The sequence below is a fragment of the Arachis ipaensis genome, chromosome B9 (assembly GCF_059453495.1).
Source record: "Arachis ipaensis isolate K30076 ecotype BB chromosome B9, ASM5945349v1, whole genome shotgun sequence".
Taxonomy (NCBI): Eukaryota; Viridiplantae; Streptophyta; class Magnoliopsida; order Fabales; family Fabaceae; genus Arachis; species Arachis ipaensis.
Genome location: NC_142444.1, coordinates 21,523,719 through 21,551,623, shown reverse-complemented (window position 1 = coordinate 21,551,623; position 27,905 = coordinate 21,523,719). Strand labels below are relative to the sequence as shown.

Below are 27,905 nucleotides of genomic sequence, written 5' to 3'. Positions count from 1 at the left end.
TGGCGTTTTCTGACGGCAGAGACGGCGGAGCAGCTCGAAACGGCCAGCAACAGTGGCAGCGCTAACTCAGCACCAACATCCACCACCGTCACCACCTCCCTCTCCGGTCAAATCCAACGGTCGTAAGAGGATCAGCCTCAACTCGCGACGCCATCTCCTACTCCCTTCATGCTTGACGGTGGCAGATCTAGCAGAAAAGGGACCCTCGGCGCCGCGGAACGGTGGCGGTCAGTGTCGCGTCGGTGGCGACTGGACGCAGCTCCTCCAGCTCGCGTCTCCTCTCCCAGCGTCGCCCAGTCTCGGCCTTCCTCCTCCTTCGAGTTCGGCGGAAATGGACCCACGGCGGCGCTGTGCTTCCTCCACGACTACGGGCTCGACGGTGGCGCAGCAGTGAGGACGACGGAGCTAGCGGCGAGTCCCTCTTTGCGCGACGCTGACAGTGCGGCTTCTCCCTTCCTCAAAGCTCGTCTCGCTCTCTCTCTTACTCAGACTAGATCGGCGGCTTCATGGTGGCGACGGCAAAGAGGCTCGCGACGGTAATAGGTGGTGACAAATCATGGCAGGGACGAGCTTCACGGTGGCAAGGCGAGCAAGACTGGTGACGACGCGGTGGCACGACGCAGCGGGCTTCCCGCCTCCTCTCATCAGCCACAACTCAGCCTCTCACTCTCTGCTCTGTTTCCGTTGGAGGGTTCTATGTGTGTGTGTTTACTGCTGCTAGGTTAGGTGAGGAGGAAGCCGGGTCGGGTACGGGTTACTGGGTTAGGGTTTCATTTTGAAAATTAGGGTTAAGGGCGTTATGGTAATTTCACATAAAATTGGGAATAATATAGTAATTGAAACCCAATGTAAATCCAACACTAATTGTATATGGAAAAATACTATTTGCTCATCAATTTTACAAATTATTTTCCATAAAATGCCCAAATCAAAATAATTAGAAATAATATAATTAAACCCTTTTATTTTTCAATGTAACAGTATAAATATTTAAAATGTTAATTGTTTAATCCAAATCATATAAAAATCCTTATTATTTCACAACTACCAACTTTATAATATAATTATAGCAAATAATCCAATAATTATCAAATTGGATAATAATCATAACTTATCTCAAATTCAATAAATCAAAACTTGCTTTAATTTTCTTTAATAGAGGAATTTCTGAAATTAAAGCTGCAGAAACACTTAATTTGAAATTAGCTAATGATAGCCCTTTTTTTTTCAAAGGTTTTGGGTCTTACAACGCGAACCCTATCAGTCGTGCAGCCCCCCAACCCTCTTCTCCCTCTCTTCTTCCTCTACTCTCAACCACCACCCAGCCACTACCGCACCACCACCCAGCCGCTGCCGACTGCCCGGAAGCCACCGCCACCTACCCCCTTCCTCCCTCCCCTTTCTTTCTTCTTCTTTCTTCCCCTTCCCCCCCTCTCCGCCATTGCCCTCCGCGAACCACCACCCACCGCCGCCGTCTGTCCCAGCCGCACCCACCCCCTTCCTATCTTCCCCTACCCCCCATTATCCCATCCCTTCCCCCCTGCCCTAAACAGCCGCGCCAGCAACCGCCGTGCCCACCGCCGCCAGCCGCCGCACCGGACGTCACCGCCACCACCCCCAGCCACCTCTGTACCCCAACCCCCTTCTTTCGCCTTCCAGGTCCCGCAACATGCAATCCTTTTTTCCGTTCGTAGTTTTTCTTATTTTTTTTCCGTTTATGATCATGTTAGGATAGTTAGATATGCATGTTGTAGTGGATTTTAGGGTGTTAGGTAGCCTAGGATGTGGTTAGTGGATTTAGGTCTGTTTATTTGCACTGTTCTTGTTTCTGTTTTATCATAATTGCAAATCTGCTATTGCTGTAATCTTGTTCATATGCCGTATTTCTTATATATTGCTGCTCTTTACATTGAATTTTCATGTTTATATTCATTATATGTACCTGCAGCTTGATTTTTTTTAACTCATATGAACTGTTTATTTGCTGTTTATTTTCCGGATAAATCCAATTTTAGCCGGAATGCTGCCCAAATTTTTATAAATCTTTTTTACTTCCATTCATGTTTTGATTTTGGGATCTTGAACTCTGTTTTTCACTGCTTTAACCAAACCATTCATGAATGCCAGGGCATGTATTCTTATCCTCTTTGATTTCCTGGTTCCTAAACTGCAATTTCGATGTTTGATTCCTATTTTTGCCTTCTTTATCTCTATTTGAATCATCATCAAACTGTCTTACCTGTTTGAATATGAGTTACCTATAGCTTCTACCTGTGATTACTTGTAACTTGAACTATTTTCATTATGCCTCTTACTTTAACACATTTTTCACTAACTCGCTAATTTTAACTCTAACCAACCTAACCTTTCTTTCACTTTCTTTTAACATTCTAATAAAGGCATGATGTTAATTTTTCTATTTAACTTGCATTCAATAACATTTTGGATTGTGATTTCTTCTTTTCACTCCTATACCAATCCTAAATGCACATTTTACTTAACTCATATTCCTTATCCTATTGCTCCCTTGCCACTTTGCGTTTTCTTTGATTATTTGCCTATTTGCTTTCCCATTTTTATTATATCCTGGTTTTCTGTTTTTCAGGATGTCGGATTCCCATAGAAAGGGAAAAGGCAAGGCCACTACTGGAAAAAGGAAAAGAGGAGAAGCCTCCGTGTCTATCATCGACCTCATGCATGATGCCTCCTTGCGGGAGAAAAATTTTACCCAGCAGGAGAAGGCCGACCAGCTGCTCCCTACTACTGATCCAATAAAATTTGCAAACCGATACTGTGAGCTGAGGTATCCGGTGTTTGCAAACTCTAGGCACCTATACCTGGAGCGGACTTTGAAGATCCCAGAAGAACTCCAGCAATACACCTCTGATCAGATCAAACGAAGAGGCTGGTTCTTTCTGGAGAGACCTCTGACTGAGGTTAATGCATCTTGGGTTAGGGAATTCTACTGCAACTATTTCAAAACTTCCCTAGATGCAGTGAACCTCAGAGGAAAGCAGATTTTGGTTACTGAGGAGGCAATAGAAGAGGTTCTGAAGCTTCTGCCTAAGACTGACCAGACAGATGGCTATCAGAAAGCTGAGGAGGATATGCGCTATATGCGTTTTGACTGGGATGCAGTCAAGGCCCGGATTGCCCTTGACCCGTCAGTTCCTTGGATCATGGGTCAAAACACCACCATGCCCAAAGGGATCAAGCGGATTTACCTGAACGATGAGGCTCGGCTATGGCATCAGATATTCAGCAACTACATTATGCCGAGTACTCACGAGACTGAGATACCTGCCGCTATGATCACCCTCCTTTGGTGTGTGATGGAGGGTAAGGACCTGTACCTGCCACGCTTTATTCAGCACTATATGGCCAGGGTCCACATCCGAGGCACTCTTCCCTTCCCATACTTGGTTACATAGCTGGGCCGTCGAGCTGACGTGCCATGGGAGGATGTTAATGAGAGGCCACCCGCCGCGGACTGCAGGAAGATCATTCCTCACAGCAGGAACTTCCTGGCCTTGGGTTACAGACCTCCTTTCCTGACTGCCACTGCTGATGATACAGCTACACCATCTGCCGGTTCCTCTTCTTCCACTGCACCACCTACCCCTGCCACCACCACTGCACCTCCACCTGCCACAGAGCCTGTCTATCATCTGGTGCACCACTTGTTTCGACGACTTGACCAGATGGAGCATCACAACAAGCGACGCTATGAGCACCTGAAGCTGATGATTCGATCCGGCGACATCCCCTCTGAGCCCGACACACCATCCGAGGCATCTGAGGAGGAGGCGAATGAGCCCGAGGCAGAGACCCATCCCCAAGGAGAGGTAGAGCAAGCAGACACCCAGCAGGCAGTACCCCAACAGATCCAGGCTGCGGATCCTGAGATCCCCATCCAGACAGCCCCTCCTCCGCAGCAGTCAGACCCTCAGCCAGTCACCACCACAGAGACACCAGCTATCATTCCTACCAGTGATGACATCCCTTCACACCCGGCTTGACTGAGCATCAGGGACGATGCTTCATTTTAAGTGTGGGGAGGTCGCCATCTCTGGCGTTTTATTTTGGTGAACCATTACATACTCTTTTCTTTTATTTTGGATATTTTTCTGTATTTTTCTTTTTATTGTTATTTTCTGAGTACTTATACATTGCTACTTTTATGTATTTTTACTCTATTTATGCATTTTGCATTTTAGTCATATCTTAGTTATTTAGTTTAGTTTGCAATTCTAACTTATTAGTGGATTAACTAGTATAGCTTACCCTTTTTAGCATAAGACAGCTTAGTTTAAATTGAAAAATATAAAAAGGAAGTAAGCTAGGAAATTGAACATAACAGATTTAAATCCATAAACCTTGTATATATAGCATTACATCACATAGTTAAGTTAACAACATTTCATCAGGGAGAAACACTAAAACTCTAAAGCCATTCAATATAAGTTTTACATTGAGAATAATGAGAATTTTTAACTAAACTTGCATGACATACATAGGTGATAAACGATTTTTGAGCTAGAGAACACATAGCCTGTGAGTTTTGAGCTTAATTGTATGGTTACATTTAAACCATAATTTTTATTCCTGTGTGTTCCGCCCTTCTTTTACATTATGATATTCTTTACTTTGTTTTAATCTATATGTCCAATTATAAAATATAGAATATAGAATATAGATACATACCAAAAGAGTGATTGAGGCCATCATTTGATTTTAGCTCACTTATCCCAAAACAACCTACCTTTCACATTACCCTTGTTAGCCCCCTTGAGACTTTAAATTCCCTTTTATTCTATCAGCCACACTACTAGCCTTAAGCAGAAAAACAAAATAAAATCCCAAGTTGAATTCTTGGTTAGCTTAAGATAGAAAATTATGAATAGTTTAAATGTGAGAAACCTATTGGGAATATGGATGATAAAAATAAAAGGTAGAAGAGTTGAAAAGAATAAAATAACTCAACTAAGAAATTTTTGGGAAGCATGCTCATGAGAAATCAAAGTGATTAAATTACCATGTGTATTAAAATTTTTTTTTTCAGTATTTGATAAAAGGGATACAAAAGAATTCCCCAAATGCAAAAATAAAAACAATACACATGGAATAAGAACAAAAGTTGAAACATGAGCATGTAACATCCAAAAGTGGGAAAAGTATGGGAAAATAGGTAAAGAAATTCTGTTTTACTAAGTATGTATGTTAGGTGAGATCTTAGTCTAATTAAGGATTCACTTATTAGCTCACTTAGCCTTATACATATACCCTTACCTTTACCTTGGCCACATTACAACCTTAATTAAAGACCTCATGATTTTTGGTATGACTGTATTCTATAATTGTTGATTGGTTAGATGAAGAACAAGTTATAGGAAGGAAGAATAAAAAAGGAAGAATAGAGTGATTAACCCAATAAACACTGAGTGACTAGAGAGTAAACACAAATTCAGTGAGGGTTCAATAGCTCATTAACATTTATCTCTGTTTGAATTATCTATTGTCTTGCAAGTCCATAAAATGCTTTTTCTCCCATCTCAATTGTAAAAGTGCTTATTGATTATCTAAGGCTTGGCTATATATACATATATGACTCCTTGAAAATGTGAATTAATTTAACTACCTGTAAGCTTTATATGTGAGTGAATAAATTGGAATTGTATGATGCATCATTCATTTAGGTAGTTGCATTTAGGTTAGATTACATTGCATGACATTCCATCACTTTAACCTTACTTATTACCTTGGATTTAGCATGAGGACATGCTATTGTTTAAGTGTGGGGAGGTTGATAAACCCATATTTTACGATGTATTTTGTGCTTAATTTGAGTGATTTATTCAATCCTTCAACCAATTATTCATGTTAATTGCATGGTTTTACTCTCCTTCCTTATTATGTGATGTATGTGAAAAACATGTTTCCTATGCTTTTAAATTAATTATTTTAATCACCTTTAATTCCATTCGATGCCGTGATTAGTGTGTTGAGTAGTTTTCAGATCTTTTAAGGTAGGAATGACTTAAAGGATGGAAAGGAGACATACAAAATTGGAAGGAAAGCACAAAATGGAGCTTCTGAAGAAATTAGCATCCACGCGATCGCATGGGCGATGCGGACGCATGCCAAGCGCAAAGAAGCAGTGACGCGGTCGCATAACTGACGCGACCACGCGCCTTAAGCAGAACGTATATGACGCGGTCGCATGACTGACGCGACCGCGTGGCAAGGAAAAGCTCCGAATGACGCGACCGCGTGACCCACGCGGACGCGTGACAAAGGCCACGCACCAGAAATTGCAGAAAACACTCATAGCGAATTTTGAAGCCCTTTTTGGCCCAAATCCAAGTCCAAAAGGCATAGACCAGAGGTTATGAAGTGGGGGAATGCATCCATTCAGAGGGAGCTCGCCAATTTTCACTTTCCATGATTTAGATTTAGTTTGAGAGAGGTTCTCTCCTCTCTCTCTCTCTCTTAGGATTAGGATTTATGACTTCTCTTAGTTTTTAAGAGTGACTCTCGATCCAGGTTTAATATTTACTTTAATCTATGTTTCTATGCTACTTTTACTTTAATGCTTTTATTCGTATCTATAGATGTTGCCAAATTGGCTTATGAACCGTTTCCATGTTATGATTTGAATTAATGATTATTTGAGGTATTTTAGTTTATTATTGTTCTCTTTGAATTAAGATATTTTTGCTTCCCATCTAAGGACATTTTTATTCCAGCAATTTTACTTTTTCCCCTTTAGGTCTTGGTTAAGAAATCAGTAACTCAACATTATCAAACTCAGCATAATTGATAATCGCTATCTTGCTAATTGAACTGAACTTCAATAATCCCAACTTTTTCTTAGGAAATAAATAGGATTCGAAGGTCAAACTAATTAGTCTCTTGACTTTTCTTTGCTTTAAAGGTTAACTAAGAGGAATTAAGATTCAACTTTCATTATTGTTGAGAGAGATAACCAAGTTGGACTTCCAATTTCTCTTACCCTGCCAAAAGTTGCTTTACAGTTATTTATTGATTTTAATTGCCATTTAAATCACTTGCTTCTCATCTTCTAAACCCCGATTACAACCTTTATAGCCAATAATAAGAACATACTTCCCTGCAGTTCCTTGAGAAGACGACTCGAGATTTGAATACTCGGTTAACAATTTTTAAGGGGTTTGTTACTTGTGACAACCAAAATGTTTGCACGAAAGGAATTTTTGTTGGTTTAGAGATTATATCTACAACGCGACTATTTTTTATGACATTCTTTACTGGCAAAAGTCCTGTTCGTCAAGGAGACTTTATTTTTAACCACTTAATCACAAAAGTGTATATATATATATATATATATATATCAACATAACTTTATATACACAGACTTATTCAAAGAACCTCAATTACAAGTCCTACCCCTCTAAAAGCCAAAATAATAGTCGACGAGGGAAAAATAAATTCTAAACTCAACTCGTGAATATAATCTTCTATGCTCCTGTAGCTCCGCACTAAACCTTCGCACCTGTAGCTAAAAGGGGTGGAAATAGGGGGTAAGAACTGGGAAGTTCTTAGTAGGGTTGGAGTTAGAAGTTAAGTTCATTTTATTATGTTCTCAGTCAATAACAATAGTCAACAAAGTATAATCTAACTCAACAATTACAGAACATAGAATCCAATCACAAGCACACACAATAATAAAAAACACAATCACAAACAAATATACGCAAACAAGTATGATGCATGTCTAGTCCTATACAGGCCATGAGCTCTTGTGTCGGTTTGTTGCCCGATTCCCGACACTGGGCCTGAGATAAGCGTTTCATACCGCCATCCTTATCTCAACCAACGTCCCCTCCATGAGCGTTACGCATCGCCGTCCTCATGGGAGAACCTTTCTTTCGGTCTCCAGTGAGTGTTACGCATCGTCATCTTCACTGAGCCATCCCTATAGTATCAAGTGAGCATTACACATTGCCGTCCCCACTAGATACTTGGCACTAAGACCCAAATAACACTCAATTTCTTTTTAATCTTTACTCTCTACTCTACTGCGGTAGAGATCCCTTTAATTAATACTTTCTTTTCTATCTGCTCTACTGTGGAAGACGTTCATTAAAATCTTTTCAGTCATTGCTCTCTACTCTTCTGTGGCAGAGATCCTTTTACTTAATGCATCCTTCTCATCACTGCTCTCTACTCTTCTGTGTCAGAGATCCTTTTACTTAATACATCATTCTCTCTTTGTTATTTTACTTTTCTTTTCTTTCTCATCTTTCTCTTTTATTTTCTTACTTTTTTTCTTTCTCTCTTCTTTTCTTCAATCTTTTAATTCTTTATCATAATTCGACTTCACATTCTTCCCTCACCTTTTCCTAAGTGTCTTATGGAAAAGAATTATAAAGTACTTTAGTTAAGTCTGCGTTCTCTAAAGTTTTTAAGATTTTTTTTGTTTACTCTTCTCTAACTTAAATATTCTTAATGTTGAGTTTGGAAAACTTGTGCTTAATTAAAATGATGATCAAACATTATTAAAATATTGATTAGAAAATTATTAAATTGTTATTTGCTTCCAATAGTTTGTTTAATGTGTATGTTAGTGTGCAGGAAATAAAATGAGTTTTCAATTGGGTCAAAAGGTAATATAAGTCCAACGTATTATTAATCAAGCCTTGTGCAAAATTAAATCAAGTGGCTGAGTGCTAAGAAGCCCAAAACCGTCCAGGCCCATCATAAATTAAAGAAAGAAGCAATTGACCTAAGTCTTCAAGCATGCTTCGGTTACCCACTTCCATGGACTAATGGATTTCAAATTTTAACTCAATTAAGTTCATGCCTTGATAACTGAAAAGATAAAATTCAATTTGGTTAATTGCATGCATAGGTAACCCAAACTCAAAATTAAATTGAGTTTATTGTGCATTGAAAGCTTTGTCTCTTCTCTCTCCTCTCTCTTGTCTTTCGGTCATGTCAACAGGAAAGAAGAAGATAGAAGTTATCAGAGAAAGTCATCGGAAGCCTAATGGAAGAAAAGGCTAGGATAAAGAAAGGCTAGTGAAGTTCATCTCAGAAGATAGATCTAAAGTAAAGTAAGGCAAAATTTTTGCCATTGAAAACAAGATTTGAAGAAAAATTTCAAGATTTTCCATACCAAGAAAAGAAAGGATCTGCCTCTGTCAGAGAGGAAGATCTCAGTTGCAAAAGTTCACTTCCATTTTTTTTCATCAAAGAAAGAAGGTAGCCACCGAGCTACACGTAGGAAGAAGCAAAAATGAAAAGCAAGGAGCTGTCCTGGGTCAGAGGTTGATCAAGGGTCCGAATTCATTTTTGGAGCTAAAGTTAAGATCAAAGGTTCAGATTGAAGGATCTTGATGAAAATGGTTGAGAGAGGTACATGCATGTTAGTTTTTAATTTTTCCTTTCTCTTCTCTTTGTCCGAATCGAAGCTTTTTTGGGTTGGAGAAGAAGTTGCTTGGTTGAACCGATTTCAACCTTGGAAGCTTCCCCTTTTATAATAAGGGTGAACGGCCAAGGGTTGAGATCAAGGAGAGAAAGCGTAAAGCACAGAGTTCTCATAGCTACCCAAGCTTCTTGAGTTCTTCTCCTTCAAAGATGTTCATTTTATTTTCTTTTTCTTAGTATTGTCTGTCTGGGTCTCATGGTAAAAGGCAAACATTGTGAGGTTTGTAAAAAAAAGCCAGTGAGAGGAAAAAGACAGTGATCAATATTAGAGAAAAAGCCATAGATGTCTCAGAATTTCTTTGTACATCTGTATGTTGTGTTTCATGATCCTGTGAGGATTCCCTTGTAAGTTGGGTTAGCACTTTGCGGTTGAAAGCTAGGTTTTGAGTCCTAGTCAAATTCAGATTGAGTGTAAAAATTAGGTTTATCCCTGATAGGATTAGGTAGATCCTAGGGAAAGAATTGGTGTTTGTAATCTTGTAAAAGATAGTGAAATTCCATCATTGTTGTGATGGAGACTGGAAGTAGGTTGCATTGCACTTAGCAGCTGAACTAGGATACTTCTTGGTGTGATTCTCTCTCCTCTGCTCCTTCTCTGTTTCTGGTTCACAGGAGGCAAAATGAAAAATATCTCTCAACTTGCTACGAGACAAAACAAAAATATCTCTTAAGTTGTTATAAGACAAAAAGTAAAAATATCTCCGAAGTTCTTTTAAAAGGCAAAAAGTAATATTCAGCAAAAAGGGAGACTAAGATTCAACCCTCCCTTCTCTTAGCCATTGATTACCATCACTTAATAAAATGATAATAATAATATAAATAGTAAATAATATATATATATATATATATATATATATATATATATATATATATATATATATATATCGTTTATTAAAACTTAGTTTATAAAACCTTATTTTTTAAACTTTTATTAATTACTTTCTAAATCACAAACTTTTAATATTCTATTTTTAATCTTAATATTATATAAAATTATATTTGAACCCTCATTTATTTTCATATTTATAAAAATAACCCTGAACTTTTATAAAATACCCATTTTATCTCTAAACCTTTACCAAAAATACCCAAAACTTATATAATTACAAATTGTACCTCAATTTTTATATACAAATACAATGTTACCTTTCGAAAATAAAGTTTAAATACTAAACTTACTCTTATACCAAAACCGAAACCCTTAGCCATTTTCTTTCAAAATATTACTTGTGCTTTAATCCGTTCTCGAGTTTTTCGGTTACCAAATTTCGTAACTTTTGATTTATCTCGGCCATCACACCCCACCAATTTATAATTTATTCTCAACGATATTCTAGCTCCAAAAATCACCAAAATAATTCAGTCCCTACGGGTTTTATCACAGCCAAGCCATGAACTTCACAAATACATCAATATATCACATAAATTCAACATAAACTCAATCAGACTCAAACAATAACCAACCCAATCAATATTCACTTATCAAATTCATAATTATAAAGTTATCAAACCCCTACTTTCGTACGAAATCAAAATACTCGAAGCTCCAGAGAAGCTTTCTGACTGAGCTGTTAAAAAAGGAAACATCAGAAATTGTCTGTGCCTCCTAGAACTCCAATTGGCCAAACTCAAAGAAAAAAGAAGCTATGCATCGTCAACTTTCGCCGAACAAAAGTGACACCAACACGTAAAAGAGAAAAATAAAAAACACTTTTATCATATTAGAATTTTTATTAGAATTACATATCTCAAAAAATCAAAGCCAAAAGATCAAAGGAAGTCACGGTTCTTCCCTCACCCTGGTCTCTCTTTCTTTCCTTTCTTTCCTTATGATTCGGTGATTCAGTAGAAAGTGTGCAAGATTGATGATGGTGATTAAGGCATTAAGATGTCATTGGTTATATATATATGCCATCCACGTTTCATATCTTTCTTTTCCTTTGATTATATACACATATATATTTATTAGGGTAAAAAACAGATATAAGCCAAGGGGTGGCTTATATTACGCAAATCAGCCAAATGAGATTCTCATTCATCAATCAACCAAAGCACACTTTAATGTAATTCGAATCAATAAAATTCGAATTATAGTTCTTCATAATTCGAATCGACCTAGCTCGAATTATTCCCAACCATTGCGCCAAAGTAGTTCGAATCAAGTTGGAATGAATTATTGAAGCATAATTCAAATTATGTCAATTCGAATTACTAACATCATGTGAATAGAAGAAAGTTCGAATCATGTTGATTCGAATTACTCCCTTTTTGTTTTAAATGGTAATTCAAAATGTGTTGATTCGAATTACAAGGGAGTCACCTATATAAGGAGTTCGAACCAAGGTCATTCTAATCAGTTTTCCATTCTCATACCCCACCAAATCCCGGAGAAAACGACCTAGAATCGGGCCGACAAAGACTCGAACGGCATATTAAGGCGATGGGGGACGATCCGGGGAGGCTGTATCGTTTGGATGGAGTTGCTCATATCGCCAAGGTGATCAACGACGAGGTCAGTGGTTTTTTATAGTGGTTTTTGATAGTGGTTTATGATAGTGGTTTATAATAGTGGTTTATGATAGCGGTTTATGTTAGTGGTTTATGAAAGCGGTAGTGCAAGTGGTTTATTTTAGCAGTTTTGCATGCAGTTTTATTGGCAGTTTATGTTAGTGGTTTGGATTAGTGGTATTGCATGCGGTTTATTTCATAGGTTTTGTTTGCGATTTTGTCGATGGTTTATTTTAGCGGTTTATGTTAGCGGTTTAGGGTGGTGGTATCGGAGGTGGTTAACTGAGTGGTTTTGCATGTGGTTTTCTCTAGTGAAATTGCATGTGATTTATGTTAGTGGTTTTTTGGATGCGGTTTTATGATGCATTTTCGCTAGTAGTTTACTACATTTTGCTTTTGCATGTGGTTTTTAGAAGCGGTTTATGTTTGCGGTTTACGTATGCAATTTTGGTAGTGGCTTACTATATCTTCTATTTCATGTGGTATTTGTTACTTCTTTACGTCGTGAATTGTATATGTTAGTGGTTTTGTAATTCATTTTAATTATGCGGTCCATGTAATGCGCAGCCCCGGCGTTGCATATCGAGCATGCGGCGGCAGCAGGGGATGCAACTTGATGAGAGGTACATTCCGTACTTGCAGATGGCCAGATTATATCATCTTGCACGACTGAACGACAGATGGTTCCGATTAGACGAGCCCTTTGTGAGTGTATTCGTGGAGCGGTGGCGTCTGGAGACGCACACATTTCACATGCCGTTTGGAGAGTGCACGATCACGCTTCAGGATGTTGTGTACCAGTTGGGGTTGCCTGTGGACGGACATTACGTCAGTGGTTGCCTGATAGACTTCCACGTATACATACAGGGTGGCCGGCCAGCTTGGCAGTGGTTCCAGAAGTTGCTCGGTGTGTTACCTCCGGCGAACCAAATTCAAAAGTTCGCAGTGAACTGCACCTGGTTCCAGGAGACATTTGGAGAGTGCCCCGAGGAGGCCGATGAGGAGACAGTGAGGCGCTTTGCCCGTGCCTATATCATGATGTTGTTGGGCACCCAGCTGTTTGCCGACAAATCCGGAAATCGTATTCACATCAGATGGCTACCGTTCGTGGCTAGGCTTGAGGAGATGAGTGGCTACAGCTGGGGGTCGGCGGCACTAGCATGGTTGTACCGGTGCATGTGCCGATTGGCCAACAGACATGTCGTGAAGTTAGCTGGACCGTTACAGTTACTTCGGTCCTGGATCTTTTGGCGGTTTCCTAGATTTAGGCCTGCTGGGTATGATGCGTTTAGCTGGCCCCTGGCCTCGAGGTAGCACTATCGCAGTCTACTATGCATCTTTATTTTATTTATTTCCAGTTTCGCCTGTAATGTTATACTGTTTTGAATCATTCATGAATGCTACCATGTTGACGTCGTATGCAGGTGGTCAGGTTACAATCTTAACGTTAGCGAGAATGGACCTCAGGTGTAGATGACTCGACTGAGGATTGACATGTTACAAGCTAGGGATGTGAGTACGCTAACCTCCTATGTATAGTTAGTGCTTTTTTCAGTTTATATGGTCTAACGATTTGGTCTAACGAATTTGATGTGCTTTTTTCAGTTTATATGGATGCCCTATAGCACACCCGACGTCCTTCAGGTTGTCCATCCGGAGGTGCTGGAGCCTCGTCATACGATGTTATGGCGGTGTGTGACGTCACTGATATATTTTGCGGTGGTTGAGTGGCATCAGGTTGATAGGGTGTTACCGCAGTTCGGAGGCGTACAGGCCCGCCCGCAGCCCGCCCTGAACATCGACTTCTTGATGTCGAAGGACGGGAGAGGTGGTGATCGTTGATTCCCATCCCACTTGCAGCACTGGCATCTTCACTGGGAGACACGTGCGGATCACGTTCTACGGTTCGACGTTGTTGCTGATCCGGGACCCTCACATGACTTCTTGGACTGGTGGCATCAGCACGGAAAGAGGTTCTTGTCACCTGAGATGTACTTGGGGGATTCGAGAGCCATTCCTATTCCGGTTGAGGCAATACAGAGGGGTGCCGGCCGAGTACCTGATATGGACCGAGTTGACGACGTTTTTGATAGGCGTCGGGTTGAGAGGAGAGCTCGAGTCGGGACACGACGGAGCCATCGTGACTGGATGTGGCTGGACCAGGCTATGGAGGAGGGTGACGAGGCAAGTAGGGGTGGTGGTCGACGACGAGGGCATGGAGGCAGGAGGAGAGGGGTTGCTGCAAGGCAGGATCACGATGATCGTGGTGAGGATGCCGCTGGAGGAGGGGATCCAGTGGGGGGTGTTAGGCCCGATCATGGCGGGCATGGTGGAGAGTGATATGGGTCCGGTATAGGAGATCCTTTGAGACATGGTGACGCTGGACTTGGAGAGGGCCCGCTCGGATATTACTTCGTTGGTGTTCCCGGTGACGACCAGGCACTTCAGGAGAGTACGCCATGGGTGAGTCCGGGATCCATGTATGCAGACTTTCTTGCCGGTGATGGGATTGATGCGGATTTCGGTGGATCACATTTTCTAGATGAGATCAGCATCATCATGCAGGAGGATGAGGCTGCCCGTCGACGGTGTCAGATGACAGGGACACAGGCACCGTTAGATGTCGATATGAATGAGCCTCCCTCCGTGGCTGCTGTTCAGACTTTCGCCTTGGGTGGGACCCCACCATCCGCACATACTGCTGGGTCATATTCAGTTGCCGGACCGTCTTCATCCTGACCCGTACATGTCCAGCCTAGGACGCCTGCACAGCCAACCCCGGAGGACGAGGAGGATGAGATCGAGGATGAGGAGCCACTTATCCGGAGAGGTCAGAGGACACGGGTTCCACGACGTTGCTTCACGGGGTCGCACCTATTTAGATGATATGTGTATCGTGTTGTATGTTATTTCATTATCAGTGTTGTATGTTATATATTTTCGTTTATGTATTTCGTTATCCGTGTTGTTTCGTAGCCACCCTTAGTTTATCAGTTCATGTATGAGTGCGTTTCATATTGCGTTATTTTGTATCAGTCACTATGAAAACACATGTATGTACTTTGCTTATTTAACTTATTTCCATAATTAGTAAGACATGTAAAACACATGCCTTTTACGGTTACAATTTTTCATCATTGAACACCGACTACTTAGCAAACCTATAACATCGGTGTCTAAAAAAAAAGTACAGATAATCAAACTAATACAAATAAGAAGACAACACCACACATTCCTATTCATTTCTCCCAGTATGGCTGGGTCCTCTGGCCTGTGGGCAACTCCGACGAGTGTGTCCAGGTTGCCGACAGCGGCCACATCTCTTAGGCCGGTTCGGATTTGCCTCATCCATATTGGTCCGTATCCGAGTGGACCTGGGACGACCCTCCCTCGCACGCCTCTTGTTCGAGTCCGGTATCACGGTCGGCCCGTCATATAGTGGCCAAAAACCCTCCAGAATGGGAGGTGTGAATCCCATCCGATAAACACTGAAGACCGAACTAAGACGATACACCTGGTGAACGTATGGCTGCCAAGTAACCCGTGAGTAGGCACAGCATACCAATGCGTGCGGACACGGGAAATGAAGTGCCTGGAAGTATCCACAGGCACATGTATGAGAACCAAGTGAGACCCTGTAGCTACCCAGTGAGAACGAACCAGTCGGAGTCTTCTCTGCCACGGTGTACTCCGAGTTATCCCTGTCGTATACAGTCACGGTGAAGCACATCGCCGTCTTCAAATTGGCCTCGATACACTTCACCAGGTGTTGACTGAATTGTTGTCCGGTACCCAGCTGGGCCTCGGCCTCTCTCCCCTTGCGGACAAATAGTTCGGCCAACCTTCCGTATGTGTCCTTCACTAGCGAGCACACAGGGAGGTTCCTGACACCCTTCAGGATTGAGTTCACACACTCAGAGATATTGGTCGTCATCTGCCCGAATCTGCGCCCCTCATCACAATACTGTGTCCACAATGAATACTCAATCCGGTTCGCCCAGTCACATATCGCCGAATTTTCAGAGCGCAGAATGTCAAACCAGTAATCGAACTCGACCTCGGTCTTAGCATATGCGGCGTTCAAAAGAAGCCTTCGAGCGTCTTTGCCCTTGAAGATGAGGGCGAAATTTGCAGATACGTGTCGAATGCAGAATGCCCGGTATGCAGCTGGAGGTAGCTGGTACGCGGAATCGTGATTACACTTTAATTATGTAAAATTCATTGCTCTTTCTTTCCCTGGAAATGGCGCCAAAAATATGATGCCAAGACCATGGTTCACAACTCCGTGTAACTAACCAGCAAGTGCACTGGGTCTTCCAAGTAATACCTTACGTGAGTAAGGGTCGAATCCCACGGAGATTGTCGGTATGAAGCAAGCTATGGTAACCTTGTAAATCTCAGTCAGGCGGATATCAAACAGTAATGGGTTTTCGAAAATAAATAATAGAATAGGGATAGAGGTACTTATGTAAATCATTGGTGAGAATTTCAGATAAGCGAATGGAGATGCTTTTCGTTCCTCTGAACCTCTGCTTTCCTGCTATCTTCATCCAGTCAGTCTTACTCCTTTCCATGGCTGGCTTTATGTGATACATCACCATTGTCAACGGCTACTTTCGGTCATCTCTCGGGAAAATGATCCAATGCCCTGTCACGGCACGGCTAATCGTCTGGAGGCATCACTCTTGTCAATGGCTTCATCTTATCCTCTCAGTGAAAATGATCAACGCACCCTGTCACGGCACGACTATTCATCTGTCGGTTCTCGATCATGCTGGAATAGGATTTACTATCCTTTTGCGTCTGTCACTAACGCCCCGCAATCGCGAGTTTGGAGCTCGTCACAGTCATCCAATCATTGAATCCTACTCGGAATACCACAGACAAGGTTTAGACCTTCCGGATTCTCTTGGATGCCGCCATCATTCTAGCTTACGCCACGAAGATTCTGGTTAGGAGATCTAAGAGATACTCATTCAATCTAATGTAGAACGGAAGTGGTTGTCAGGCACGCGTTCATAGGGAATGATGATGATTGTCACGTTCATCACATTCAGGTTGAAGTGCGAATGAATATCTTAGAAGCAAAATAAGATGAATTGAATAGAAAACAGTAGTACTTTGCATTAATCTTTGAGGAACAGCAGAGCTCCACACCTTAATCTATGGAGTGTAGAAACTCTACCGTTAAAAATACATAAGTGAAAGTCCAGGCATGGCCGAGATGGCCAGCCCTCAAAACGTGATCACAGGATCAAAATACAATCCAGGATGTCTAATACAATAGTAAAAGGTCCTATTTATAATAAACTAGTCACTAGGGTTTACATGAGTAAGTAATTGATGCATAAATTTACTTCCGGGGCCCACTTGGTGTGTGCTTGGGCTGAGCTTTAACTTTCCACGTGCAGAGGCCATTTGTGGAGTTGAACGCCAGGTTTTGATCCATTTCTGGCGTTCAACTCTGGTTTTGGATCCTTTTCTGGCGCTGGACGCCAGAATTGGGCAGAGAGCTGGCGTTGAACGCCAGTTTGCGTCGTCTATTCTTGGCCAAAGTATAGACTATTATACATTGCTGGAAAGCCCTGGATGTCTACTTTCCAACGCAATTGGAAGCACGCCATTGCGAGTTCTGTAGCTCCAGAAAATCCACTTTGAGTGCAGGGAGGTCAGAATCCAACAGCATCAGCAGTCCTTCTTCAACCTCTGAATCTGATTTTTGCTCAAGTCCCTCAATTTCAGCCAGAAAATAACTGAAATCACAGAAAAACACACAAACTCATAGTAAAGTCCAGAAATGTGAATTTAACATAAAAACTAATGAAAACATCCCTAAAAGTAACTAGATCCTACTAAAAACATACTAAAAACAATGTCAAAAAGCGTATAAATTATCCGCTCATCACAACACCAAACTTAAATTGTTGCTTGTCCCCAAGCAACTGAAAATCAAATAGGATAAAAAAGAAGAGAATATACTATAAATTCCAAACTATCAATGAAACATAGCTCTAATCAAATGAGCGGGACTTATAGCTTTTTGCCTCTTGAATAGTTTTGGCATCTCACTTTATCCATTGAGGTTCAGAATGATTGGCATCTATAGGAACTCAGAGTTCAGATAGTGTTATTGATTCTCCTAGTTCAGTATGATGATTCTTGAACACAGCTATTTTATGAGTCTTGGACGTGGTCCTAAGCGCTTTGTTTTTCAGTATTACCACCGGATACATAAATGCCACAGACACATAATTGGGTGAACCTTTTCAGATTGTGACTCAGCTTTGCTAAAGTCCCCAATTAGAGGTGTCCAGGGTTCTTAAGCACACTCTTTTTTTTGCTTTGGACCTTGACTTTAACCGCTCAGTCTCAAGTTTTCACTTGACACCTACACGCCACAAGCATATGGTTAGGGACAGCTTGGTTTAGCCGCTTAGACCAGGATTTTATTCCTTTTAGGCCCTCCTATCCACTGATGCTCAAAGCCTTGGGATCCTTTTTATTGCCCTTGCCTTTTGGTTTTAAGGGTTATTGGCTTTTTGCTCTTGCCTCTTGGTTTTAAGAGTTTTTGGCTTTTTCTGCTTGCTTTTCTTTCTATTATTTTTTTTTCGCCTATTTTTTTTTCTGCAAGCTTTGTTCTTTGCTGCTTTTTCTTGCTTCAAGAATCATTTTTATGATTTTTCAGATTATCAAATAACATGTCTCCTAGTCATCATTCTTTCAAGAGCCAACATATTTAACATTCTTAAACAGCAACTTCAAAAGACATATGCACTGTTCAAGCATACATTCAGAAAACAAGAAGCATTGTCACCACATCAATATAATTAAGCTAAGTTCAAGGATAAATTCGAAACTCATGTACTTCTTGTTCTTTTGATTTAAAACATTTTTTATTTAAGAGAGGTGATGGATTCATAGGACATTCATAACTTTAAGACAAAGTTACTAACTACTAATGATCATGTAATGAAGACACAAACATAGATAAGCACATATCATAGAAAACGAAAAACAGAAGAAATAAGAACAAGGAATGAATCCACCTTAGTGATGGTGGCGTTTCCTTCTTGAGGATCCAATGATGTCCTTGAGCTCTTCTATGTCTCTTCCTTGTCTTTGTTGCTCCTCCCTCATTGCTTTTTGATCTTCTCTTATTTCATGGAGCATGATGGAGTGCTCTTGATGTTCCACCCTTAGTTGTCCCATATTGGAACTCAATTCTCCTAGGGAGGTGTTGATTTGCTCCCAATAATTTTGTGGAGGAAAGTGCATTTGAGGCATCTCCGGGATCTCATGGTAATGAGCTTCTTGGGCCTCTTGAGCTCCATGAATGGGCTCTCTTGCTTGCTCCATCTTCTTCTTAGTGATGGGCTTGTCCTCTTTAATGAGGATATCTCCCTCTATGTCAATCTCAGCCTAATTGCATAGGTGGCAAATGAGGTGAGGAAAGGCTAACCTTGCCATAGTGGAGGACTTGTCAGCCACCTTGTAGAGTTCTTGAGGTATAATCTCATGAACTTCCACCTCTTCTCCAATCATAATGCTATGGATCATGATGGCCCGGTCTATAGTAACTTCAGACCGGTTGCTAGTGGGAATGATTGAGCATTGAATGAACTCCAACCATCCTCTAGCTATAGACTTGAGGTCCAATCTTCTTAGTTGAACCGGCTTGCCTTTGGAGTCAATCTTCCATTGAGCTCCTTCCACGCATATGTCCATAAGGACTTGGTCCAATCTTTGATTAAAGTTGACCCTTCTAGTGTAGGGGCGTTCATCTCCTTGCATCATGGGCAAGTTAAACGTCAACCTCACATTATCCGGACTAAAATCTAAGTATTTCCCCCGAACCATTGTAACATAGTTCTTTGGATCCGGGTTCTTACTTTGATCATGGTTCTTGGTGATCCATGCATTGGCATAGAACTCTTGAACCATTAGGATGCCGACTTGTTGGATGGGATTTGTTAGAACTTCCCAACCTCTTCTTTGAATTTCATGTCGGATCTCCGGATACTCATTTCTTTTGAGTTTGAAAGGGACCTCGGGGATCACCTTCTTCTTGGCCACAACATCGTAGAAGTGGTCTTGATGGGCTTTGGAGATGAATCTTTCCATCTCCCATGACTCGGATGTGGAAGCTTTTGTCTTCCCTTTCCCCTTTCTAGAGGATTCTCCGGTCTTAGGTGCCATCAATGGTAATGGAAAAACAAAAAGCTTAAGCTTTTACCACACCAAACTTAGAATTTTGCTCGCCCTCGAGCAATAAAAGAAAGAATAGATGAAGAAGAAGAAGAAATGGAGGAGAGGGAGAGTGGGGAGTGTTTCGGCCAAGAAGGGTGTAGAGGGGTGTGTTGTGTGAATTTGATGAAGAATGTAGGGCTTTATATAGGGAAGGGAGGGGGGAAAGGTTTCGGCCATATGGGTGGGTTTGGGTGGGAAATTGGTTTTGAATTTTTGAAGGTAGGTGGAGTTTATGAGGTAGGTTTATGGGGAAGAGTGGATGGATGTGAGTGGTGAAGAGGTGATGGGGAAGAGAATTTGAGGTGATTGGTGAAGGGTTTTTGGGGAAGAGTGTTTATGGAGTTGTGTGAAAGAAAGTGGTGAGAAGAAGTGAGTGGAGGTAGGTGGGGATCCTGTGGGGTCCACAGATCCTGAATAGATCCTGTGGGATCCACAGATCCTGAGTGGATCCTGTGGGGTCCACAGATCCTGAGGTGTTCAAGGATTTACATCCCTGCACCCATTAGGCATGTAAAAATGCCTTTGCATACAACTCTGGGCGTTCAGCGCCAGATTGGTGGCCATTTTGGGCGTTCAACGCCCATTTGTGTGCCATTTCTGGCGTTGAACGCCAGAACCATGCCTGTTCTGGCGTTCAGCGCCCAGAAGCTGCCCATTTTGGGCGTTCAGCGCCAGAACCATGCTCTGTTCTGGTGCTGAACGCCAGACAGATGCTCCTCCAGGGTGTGATTTTTCTTCTGCTGTTTTTGATTCTGTTTTCAATTTTTCTATTTATTTTGTGACTCCACATGATCATGAACCTATAAAGACATGAAAAACAATGAAAATAACAATTAGATAAATAAACATTGGGTTGCCTACCAACAAGTGCTTCTTTAATGTCAATAGCTTGACAGTGGGCTCTCATGGAGCCTTACAGATGTTCAGAGCATTGTTGAAACTCTCCAACACCAAACTTAGAGTTTGGATATGGGAGTTCAACACCAAACTTAGAGTTTGGTTGTGGCCTCCCGACACCAAACTTAGAGTTTGACTGTGGGGGCTTGGGTTGACTCTGCTTTGAGAGAAGCTTTTCATGCTTCCTCTCCATGGTTGCAGAGGGAGATCCTTGAGTTTTAAACACAAGGGAGTCTTCATTCCATTGAAAGACTATTTCACCTCTGTCAATATCAATCACAGCTCTTGCTGTGGCCAGGAAAGGTCTTCCTAGGATGATGGGTTCATCCTCTTCCTTTCCAGTATCCAGGACTATGAAATCAGCAGGGATGTAAAGGCCTTCAACCTTTACTAACACGTCCTCTACTTATCCATAAGCCTGTTTTCTTGAACTGTCTGCCATCTCTAATGAGATTTTAGCAGCTTGCACCCCATAGATTCCCAGTTTCTCTATTACAGAGAGGGGCATGAGGTTTATTCCTGAACCAAGGTCACATAGAGCCTTAAAGATCATGGTGCCTATGGTACAGGGTATTATGAACTTTCCAGGATCCTGTCTCTTCTGAGGCAATATCAGTTGATCCAGATCACTTAGTTCATTGATGAACAAGGGAGGTTCAACTTCCCAAGTATCAATGCCAAATAATTTGGCATTCAGCTTCATGATTGCACCAAGAAACTTGGCAATTTGCTCTTCAGTAACATCCTCATTCTCTTCAGAAGAGGAATACTCATCAGAGCTCATGAAGGGCATAAGGAGGTTCAATGGAATCTCTATGGTCTCTAGATGAGCCTCAGAGTCCTTTGGTTCCTCAGAGGGAAGCTCCTTATTGATCACTGAACGTCCCAGGAGGTCTTCCTCCTTGGGATTCACGTCCTCCACTCCCCTTGTAGGTTCGGCCATGGTGCTTATGTCAATGGCCTTGCACTCTCCTTTTGGGTTCTCTTCTGTATTGCTTGGGAGAGTACTGGGAGGGATTTCAGTGATCCTTTTACTCAGCTGGCCCACTTGTGCTTCCAAATTTCTAATGGAAGATCTTGTTTCATTCATGAAACTTACAGTAGCCTTAGACAGATCAGAGACTAAGTTTGCCAAATTAGAAGTATTTTGTTCAGAGTTCTCTGTCTGTTGCTGAGTGGATGATGGAAAAGGTTTATTATTGCTAAACATGTTTCTTCCACCATTATTAAAGCCTTGTTGAGGCTTTTGATCCTTCCATGAGAAATTTGGATGATTTCTCCATGATGAGTTATAGGTGTTTCCATAAGGTTCACCTAAATAATTTACCTCTGCTATTGCAGGGTTTTCAGGATCATAAGCTTCTTCTTCAGAAGATGCCTCTTGAGTACTGTTGGATGTAGCTTGCATTCCATGCAGACTCTGAGAGATCATATTGACTTGCTGAGTCAATATTTTATTCTGAGCCAATATGGCATTCAGAGTATCAACTTCAAGAACTCCCTTCTTCATAGGCGTCCCATTGCTCACAGGATTCCTTTCAGAAGTGTACATGAACTGGTTGTTAGCAACCATGTCAATGAGTTCTTGAGCTTCTGCAAGCGTTTTCTTTAGGTGAATGGATCCACCTGCAGAAGTGTCCAGTGACATCTTTGATAGCTCAGATAAACCATCATAGAATATATCCAAGATGGTCCATTCTGAAAGCATGTCAGAAGGACACTTTTTGGTCAACTGTTTGTATCTTTCCCAAGCTTCATAGAGGGATTCACCTTCTTTCTGTCTGAAGGTTTGAACATCAGCTCTAAGCTTGCTCAGCTTTTGAGGAGGAAAGTACTTGGCTAAGAAAGCCGTGACCAGCTTATCCCAAGAGTTCAGGCTGTCTTTGGGTTGAGAATCCAACCATAATCTAGCTCTGTCTCTTACAGCAAAAGGGAAAAGCATGAGCCTGTAGACTTCAGGATCTACTCCATTAGTCTTAACAGTATCACATATCTGCAAGAATTCAGTTAAGAACTGAAAAGGATCTTCAGATAGAAGTCCATGAAACTTGCAGTTCTGCTGTATCAGAGAAACTAATTGAGGTTTCAGCTCAAAGTTGTTTGCTCCAATGGCAGGAATGGAGATGCTTCTTCCATGTAAATTGGAATTAGGTGCAGTAAAGTGACCAAGCATCTTCCTTACATTATTATTATTTTCGGCTGCCATCTCCTCTTCCTGTTCAAAAATTTCTGAAAGGTTATCTCTGGATTGTTGTAATTTAGCTTCTCTTAATTTTCTCTTCAGAGTCCTTTCAGGTTCTGGATCTGCTTCAACAAGAATGTTCTTGTCCTTGCTCCTGCTCATATGACAAAGAAGAGGGCACAGAAAAAATAATAATAATAATATGGATCCTTTATACCACAGTATAGGGATTCCTGTGTGAGTAGAAGAGGGGGAGACAAAGAATGTAATATAATAGAAGAAACACAACTGTGAGGAGGGTAGAGATGTGAGATGAGATGTTAGTGAATCAATAAATAAATAGAAGGAGATGAGGGAGAAGGATTTTCGAAAATAATTTTTTTTTTGAAAAAGAGTAGTGATTTTCGAAAATAGTTTTTGAAAAAGGTTAGTAATTTTCGAAAAATTTTGAAATCAAAAATGAAAATAATTAGTTAATTAAAAGAAATTTTGAAAAATAGGGAAGATATTTTCGAAAATTAGAGAGAGAGAGAGTTAGTTAGGTAGTTTTGAAAAAGTTAAGAAACAAACAAAAAGTTAGTTAGTTAGTTGAAACAAATTTTGAAAAGATAAGAAGTTAGGAGGTTAGAAAAGATATTTTGAAACCAACTTTTTGAAAAAGGTAAGATAAGAAGATATTTTAGAAATTAGTTTTGAAAAAGATTTGATTTTTTTAAAATCTCAATTAATGACTTGATTCATAAGAAATCACAAGATATGATTCTAGAACTTAAAGTTTGAATCTTTCTTAACAAGCAAGTAACAAACTTCAAATTTTTGAATCAAAACATTAATTGATTATGTTATTTTCGAAAATTTGATATAAAAATAAGAAAAAGATTTTTGAAAAATATTTTTTTGGAATTTTCGAAAATAACTAAGAATTTTGAAAAAGATTTGATTTTTGGAAAAAGATTTTTGAAAAGATAGGATTTTCAAATTGAAAATTTGATTTGACTCATGAAAACAACTAGATTTTAAAAATTTTTGAAAAGTCAATCTAAATTTTCGAATTTGAAGAGAGACAAAGGGAAAGATATTTTTTTGATTTTTGAATTTTTATGATGAGAGAGAAAAATTAAAAACATCATTTTCATGTTTTTCTCTTTTATTTTTGAATCAAAACAAGGGATGCATGCAAGAACACTATGAATGTCAAGATGAATACCAAGAACACTATGAAGATCATGATGAACATCAAGAACATATTTTTGAAAAATTTTTAATGCAAAGAAAACATGCAAGACACCAAACTTAGAATTCTTTAATGCTTAGACAATAAGAATTCCAGAATGCATATGATAAACATGAAAAGACACAAAACAAAAAATCATCAAGATCAAACAAGAAGACTTACCAAGAACAACTTGAAGATCATGAAGAACACCATGAATGCATGAAATTTTCGAAAAATGCAAGATGCACATGCAAATGACACCAAACTTATGACATGACTCATGACTCAAACAAGAAACACAAAAAATGTTTTTGATTTTTATGATTTTCTAATTTTTTTGGATTTTTTCAAAAATTATATGAAAAAGAAAAAATAAGGATTCCAAAATTTTTAACATGAATTCCAGGAATCTTGCATTCTTAGTCTAAAGCTTCAGTCCAGGAATTAGACATGGCTCACTAGCCAGCCAAGCTTTCAATGAAAGCTCCGGTCCAAAACACTAGACATGGCCAATGGCCAGCCAAGCTTCAGCATGTAATTCAGACATGACATGCCTGACATACCCTACAGTCGTGTAACAACTGATGGTTGGAAGCCTCAGTCCAAAAGAATTTAGACATGGCTTTACAGCCAGCCAGGCTTCACATGCTTCATGAAACACTAGAATTCATTCTTTAAAAATTTTGAATAAAATATTTTTTTTCGAAAACAAAGGAGAAAATTTTGAAATATATTTTTTTTTGAAAAATTTTTGAAAAGAAAACAAAAAGAAAATTACCTAATCTGAGCAACAGGATGAACCGTCAGTTGTCCATACTCAAACAATCCCCGACAACGGCGCCAAAAACTTGGTACGCGGAATCGTGATTACACTTTAATTATGTAAAATTCATTGCTCTTTCTTTCCCTGGAAATGGCGCCAAAAACATGATGCCAAGACCATGGTTCACAACTCCGTGTAACTAACCAGCAAGTGCACTGGGTCGTCCAAGTAATACCTTACGTGAGTAAGGGTCGAATCCCACGGAGATTGTCGGTATGAAGCAAGCTATGGTAACCTTGTAAATCTCAGTCAGGCGGATATCAAACAGTAATGGGTTTTCGAAAATAAATAATAGAATAGGGATAGAGGTACTTATGTAAATCATTGGTGAGAATTTCAGATAAGCGAATGGAGATGCTTTTCGTTCCTCTGAACCTCTGCTTTCCTGCTATCTTCATCCAGTCAGTCTTACTCCTTTCCATGGCTGGCTTTATGTGATACATCACCATTGTCAACGGCTACTTTCGGTCATCTCTCGGGAAAATGATCCAATGCCCTGTCACGGCACGGCTAATCGTCTGGAGGCATCACCCTTGTCAATGGCTTCATCTTATCCTCTCAGTGAAAATGATCAACGCACCCTGTCACGGCACGGCTATTCATCTGTCGGTTCTCGATCATGCTGGAATAGGATTTACTATCCTTTTGCGTCTGTCACTAACGCCCCGCAATCGCGAGTTTGGAGCTCGTCACAGTCATCCAATCATTGAATCCTACTCGGAATACCACAGACAAGGTTTTGACCTTCCGGATTCTCTTGGATGCCGCCATCATTCTAGCTTACGCCACGAAGATTCTGGTTAGGAGATCTAAGAGATACTCATTCAATCTAATGTAGAACGGAAGTGGTTGTCAGGCACGCGTTCATAGGGAATGATGATGATTGTCACGTTCATCACATTCAGGTTGAAGTGCGAATGAATATCTTAGAAGCGAAATAAGATGAATTGAATAGAAAACAGTAGTACTTTGCATTAATCTTTGAGGAACAGCAGAGCTCCACACCTTAATCTATGGAGTGTAGAAACTCTACCGTTAAAAACACATAAGTGAAAGTCCAGGCATGGCCGAGATGGCCAGCCCTCAAAACGTGATCACAGGATCAAAATACAATCCAGGATGTCTAATACAATAGTAAAAGGTCCTATTTATAATAAACTAGTCACTAGGGTTTACATGAGTAAGTAATTGATGCATAAATTCACTTCCGGGGCCCACTTGGTGTGTGCTTGGGCTGAGCTTTAACTTTCCACGTGCAGAGGCCATTTGTGGAGTTGAACGCCAGGTTTTGATCCATTTCTGGCGTTCAACTCTGGTTTTGGATCCTTTTCTGGCGCTGGACGCCAGAATTGGGCAGAGAGCTGGCGTTGAACGCCAGTTTGCGTCGTCTATTCTTGGCCAAAGTATGGACTATTATACATTGCTGGAAAGCCCTGGATGTCTACTTTCCAACGCAATTGGAAGCGCGCCATTGCAAGTTCTGTAGCTCCAGAAAATCCACTTTGAGTGCAGGGAGGTCAGAATCCAACAGCATCAGCAGTCCTTCTTCAACCTCTGAATCTGATTTTTGCTCAAGTCCCTCAATTTTAGCCAGAAAATACCTGAAATCATAGAAAAACACACAAACTCATAGTAAAGTCCAGAAATGTGAATTTAACATAAAAACTAATGAAAACATCCCTAAAAGTAACTAGATCCTACTAAAAACATACTAAAAACAATGTCAAAAAGCGTATAAATTATCCGCTCATCAGTAGCCATCCCCCGTCGGGAGCCTCAAGCGCGGCCTTGATGCCGTTATGCCTGTCCGAAATAACCAGCAGACCTGGCTGCGGTGTCACGTGCTGATGCAGGTGGGAGAGAAAGAAGGACCACGACTCAGCATTCTCACCCTCGACTAGTGCGAATGCAACAGGGAGTATGTTGGAGTTCCCATCCTGTGCAATCGCGATAAGCAACGTTCCCCCATACTTGCCATATAGATGGGTGCCGTTAATACTCACCAATGGCTTGCAATGACGGAATGCCTCGACACAAGGTGGGAATGTCCAGAACAGCCTGTGAAAATAAGCCTGAGGCTCGTCCAGCTATCTCCCACCTCGAACAGGGCTAGTCCTAAGGACTGCAACAGTACCAGGCATGGTCAACTGGACTCTTAACACCCACCTAGGGAGCTCGTTGTACGACTCATCCCAGTTACCATAGATGACGGCAACAGCCTTCTGCTTCTCCAGCCAGACTGTAACACCCTACCATACAGAGTCTTATGCTTAAGTCATAATTCAGAGATGGCAAGGTATTACGACCTCTAAAACAAAAATTTAGTACGTATAGTATTATGAATGATTGATTATAACTAGGAGCCTTTGAAGAAAAAGGGGTAAACAAAAACCGTAACTCGAAAACGCAACACTCCGAATGATAACGTAACGAGCAAAGGATAAGCTAGCGCAAGATCATATATATAAAGAGTGTCAAAAACGGGAATATCAAGACTCAAAACCCGGTTTCGAAGATAACCGGTCCGAGCATAGCAATATATACATATGATAAAATAAGAAAAC

At 40.8% G+C, this 27,905-nt stretch overlaps 1 protein-coding gene, 1 non-coding gene and 1 pseudogene across 2 annotated transcripts; 2 read left to right on the top strand and 1 right to left on the bottom strand.

Annotated features, from left to right (window-relative positions):
• Positions 1-13,965: 13,965 nt before the first annotated feature.
• On the top strand, positions 13,966-14,862 carry LOC148543986 (uncharacterized; annotated as a pseudogene).
• Positions 14,863-15,211: 349 nt separating this feature from the next.
• On the bottom strand, positions 15,212-27,482 carry LOC148543984 (uncharacterized). The gene is made up of 2 exons (XM_088498809.1): positions 27,447-27,482; positions 15,212-16,153 (listed from the first exon to the last, which is right to left on the bottom strand). The coding sequence occupies exons 1-2, from the start codon at positions 27,480-27,482 to the stop codon at positions 15,212-15,214; spliced, it is 978 nt and encodes a 325-aa protein (XP_088354935.1).
• LOC148543985 (small nucleolar RNA R71) lies at positions 22,823-22,930 on the top strand. The gene has a single exon (XR_015900672.1). It is a non-coding gene; the product is annotated as a small nucleolar RNA R71 (small nucleolar RNA).
• Positions 27,483-27,905: the final 423 nt, after the last annotated feature.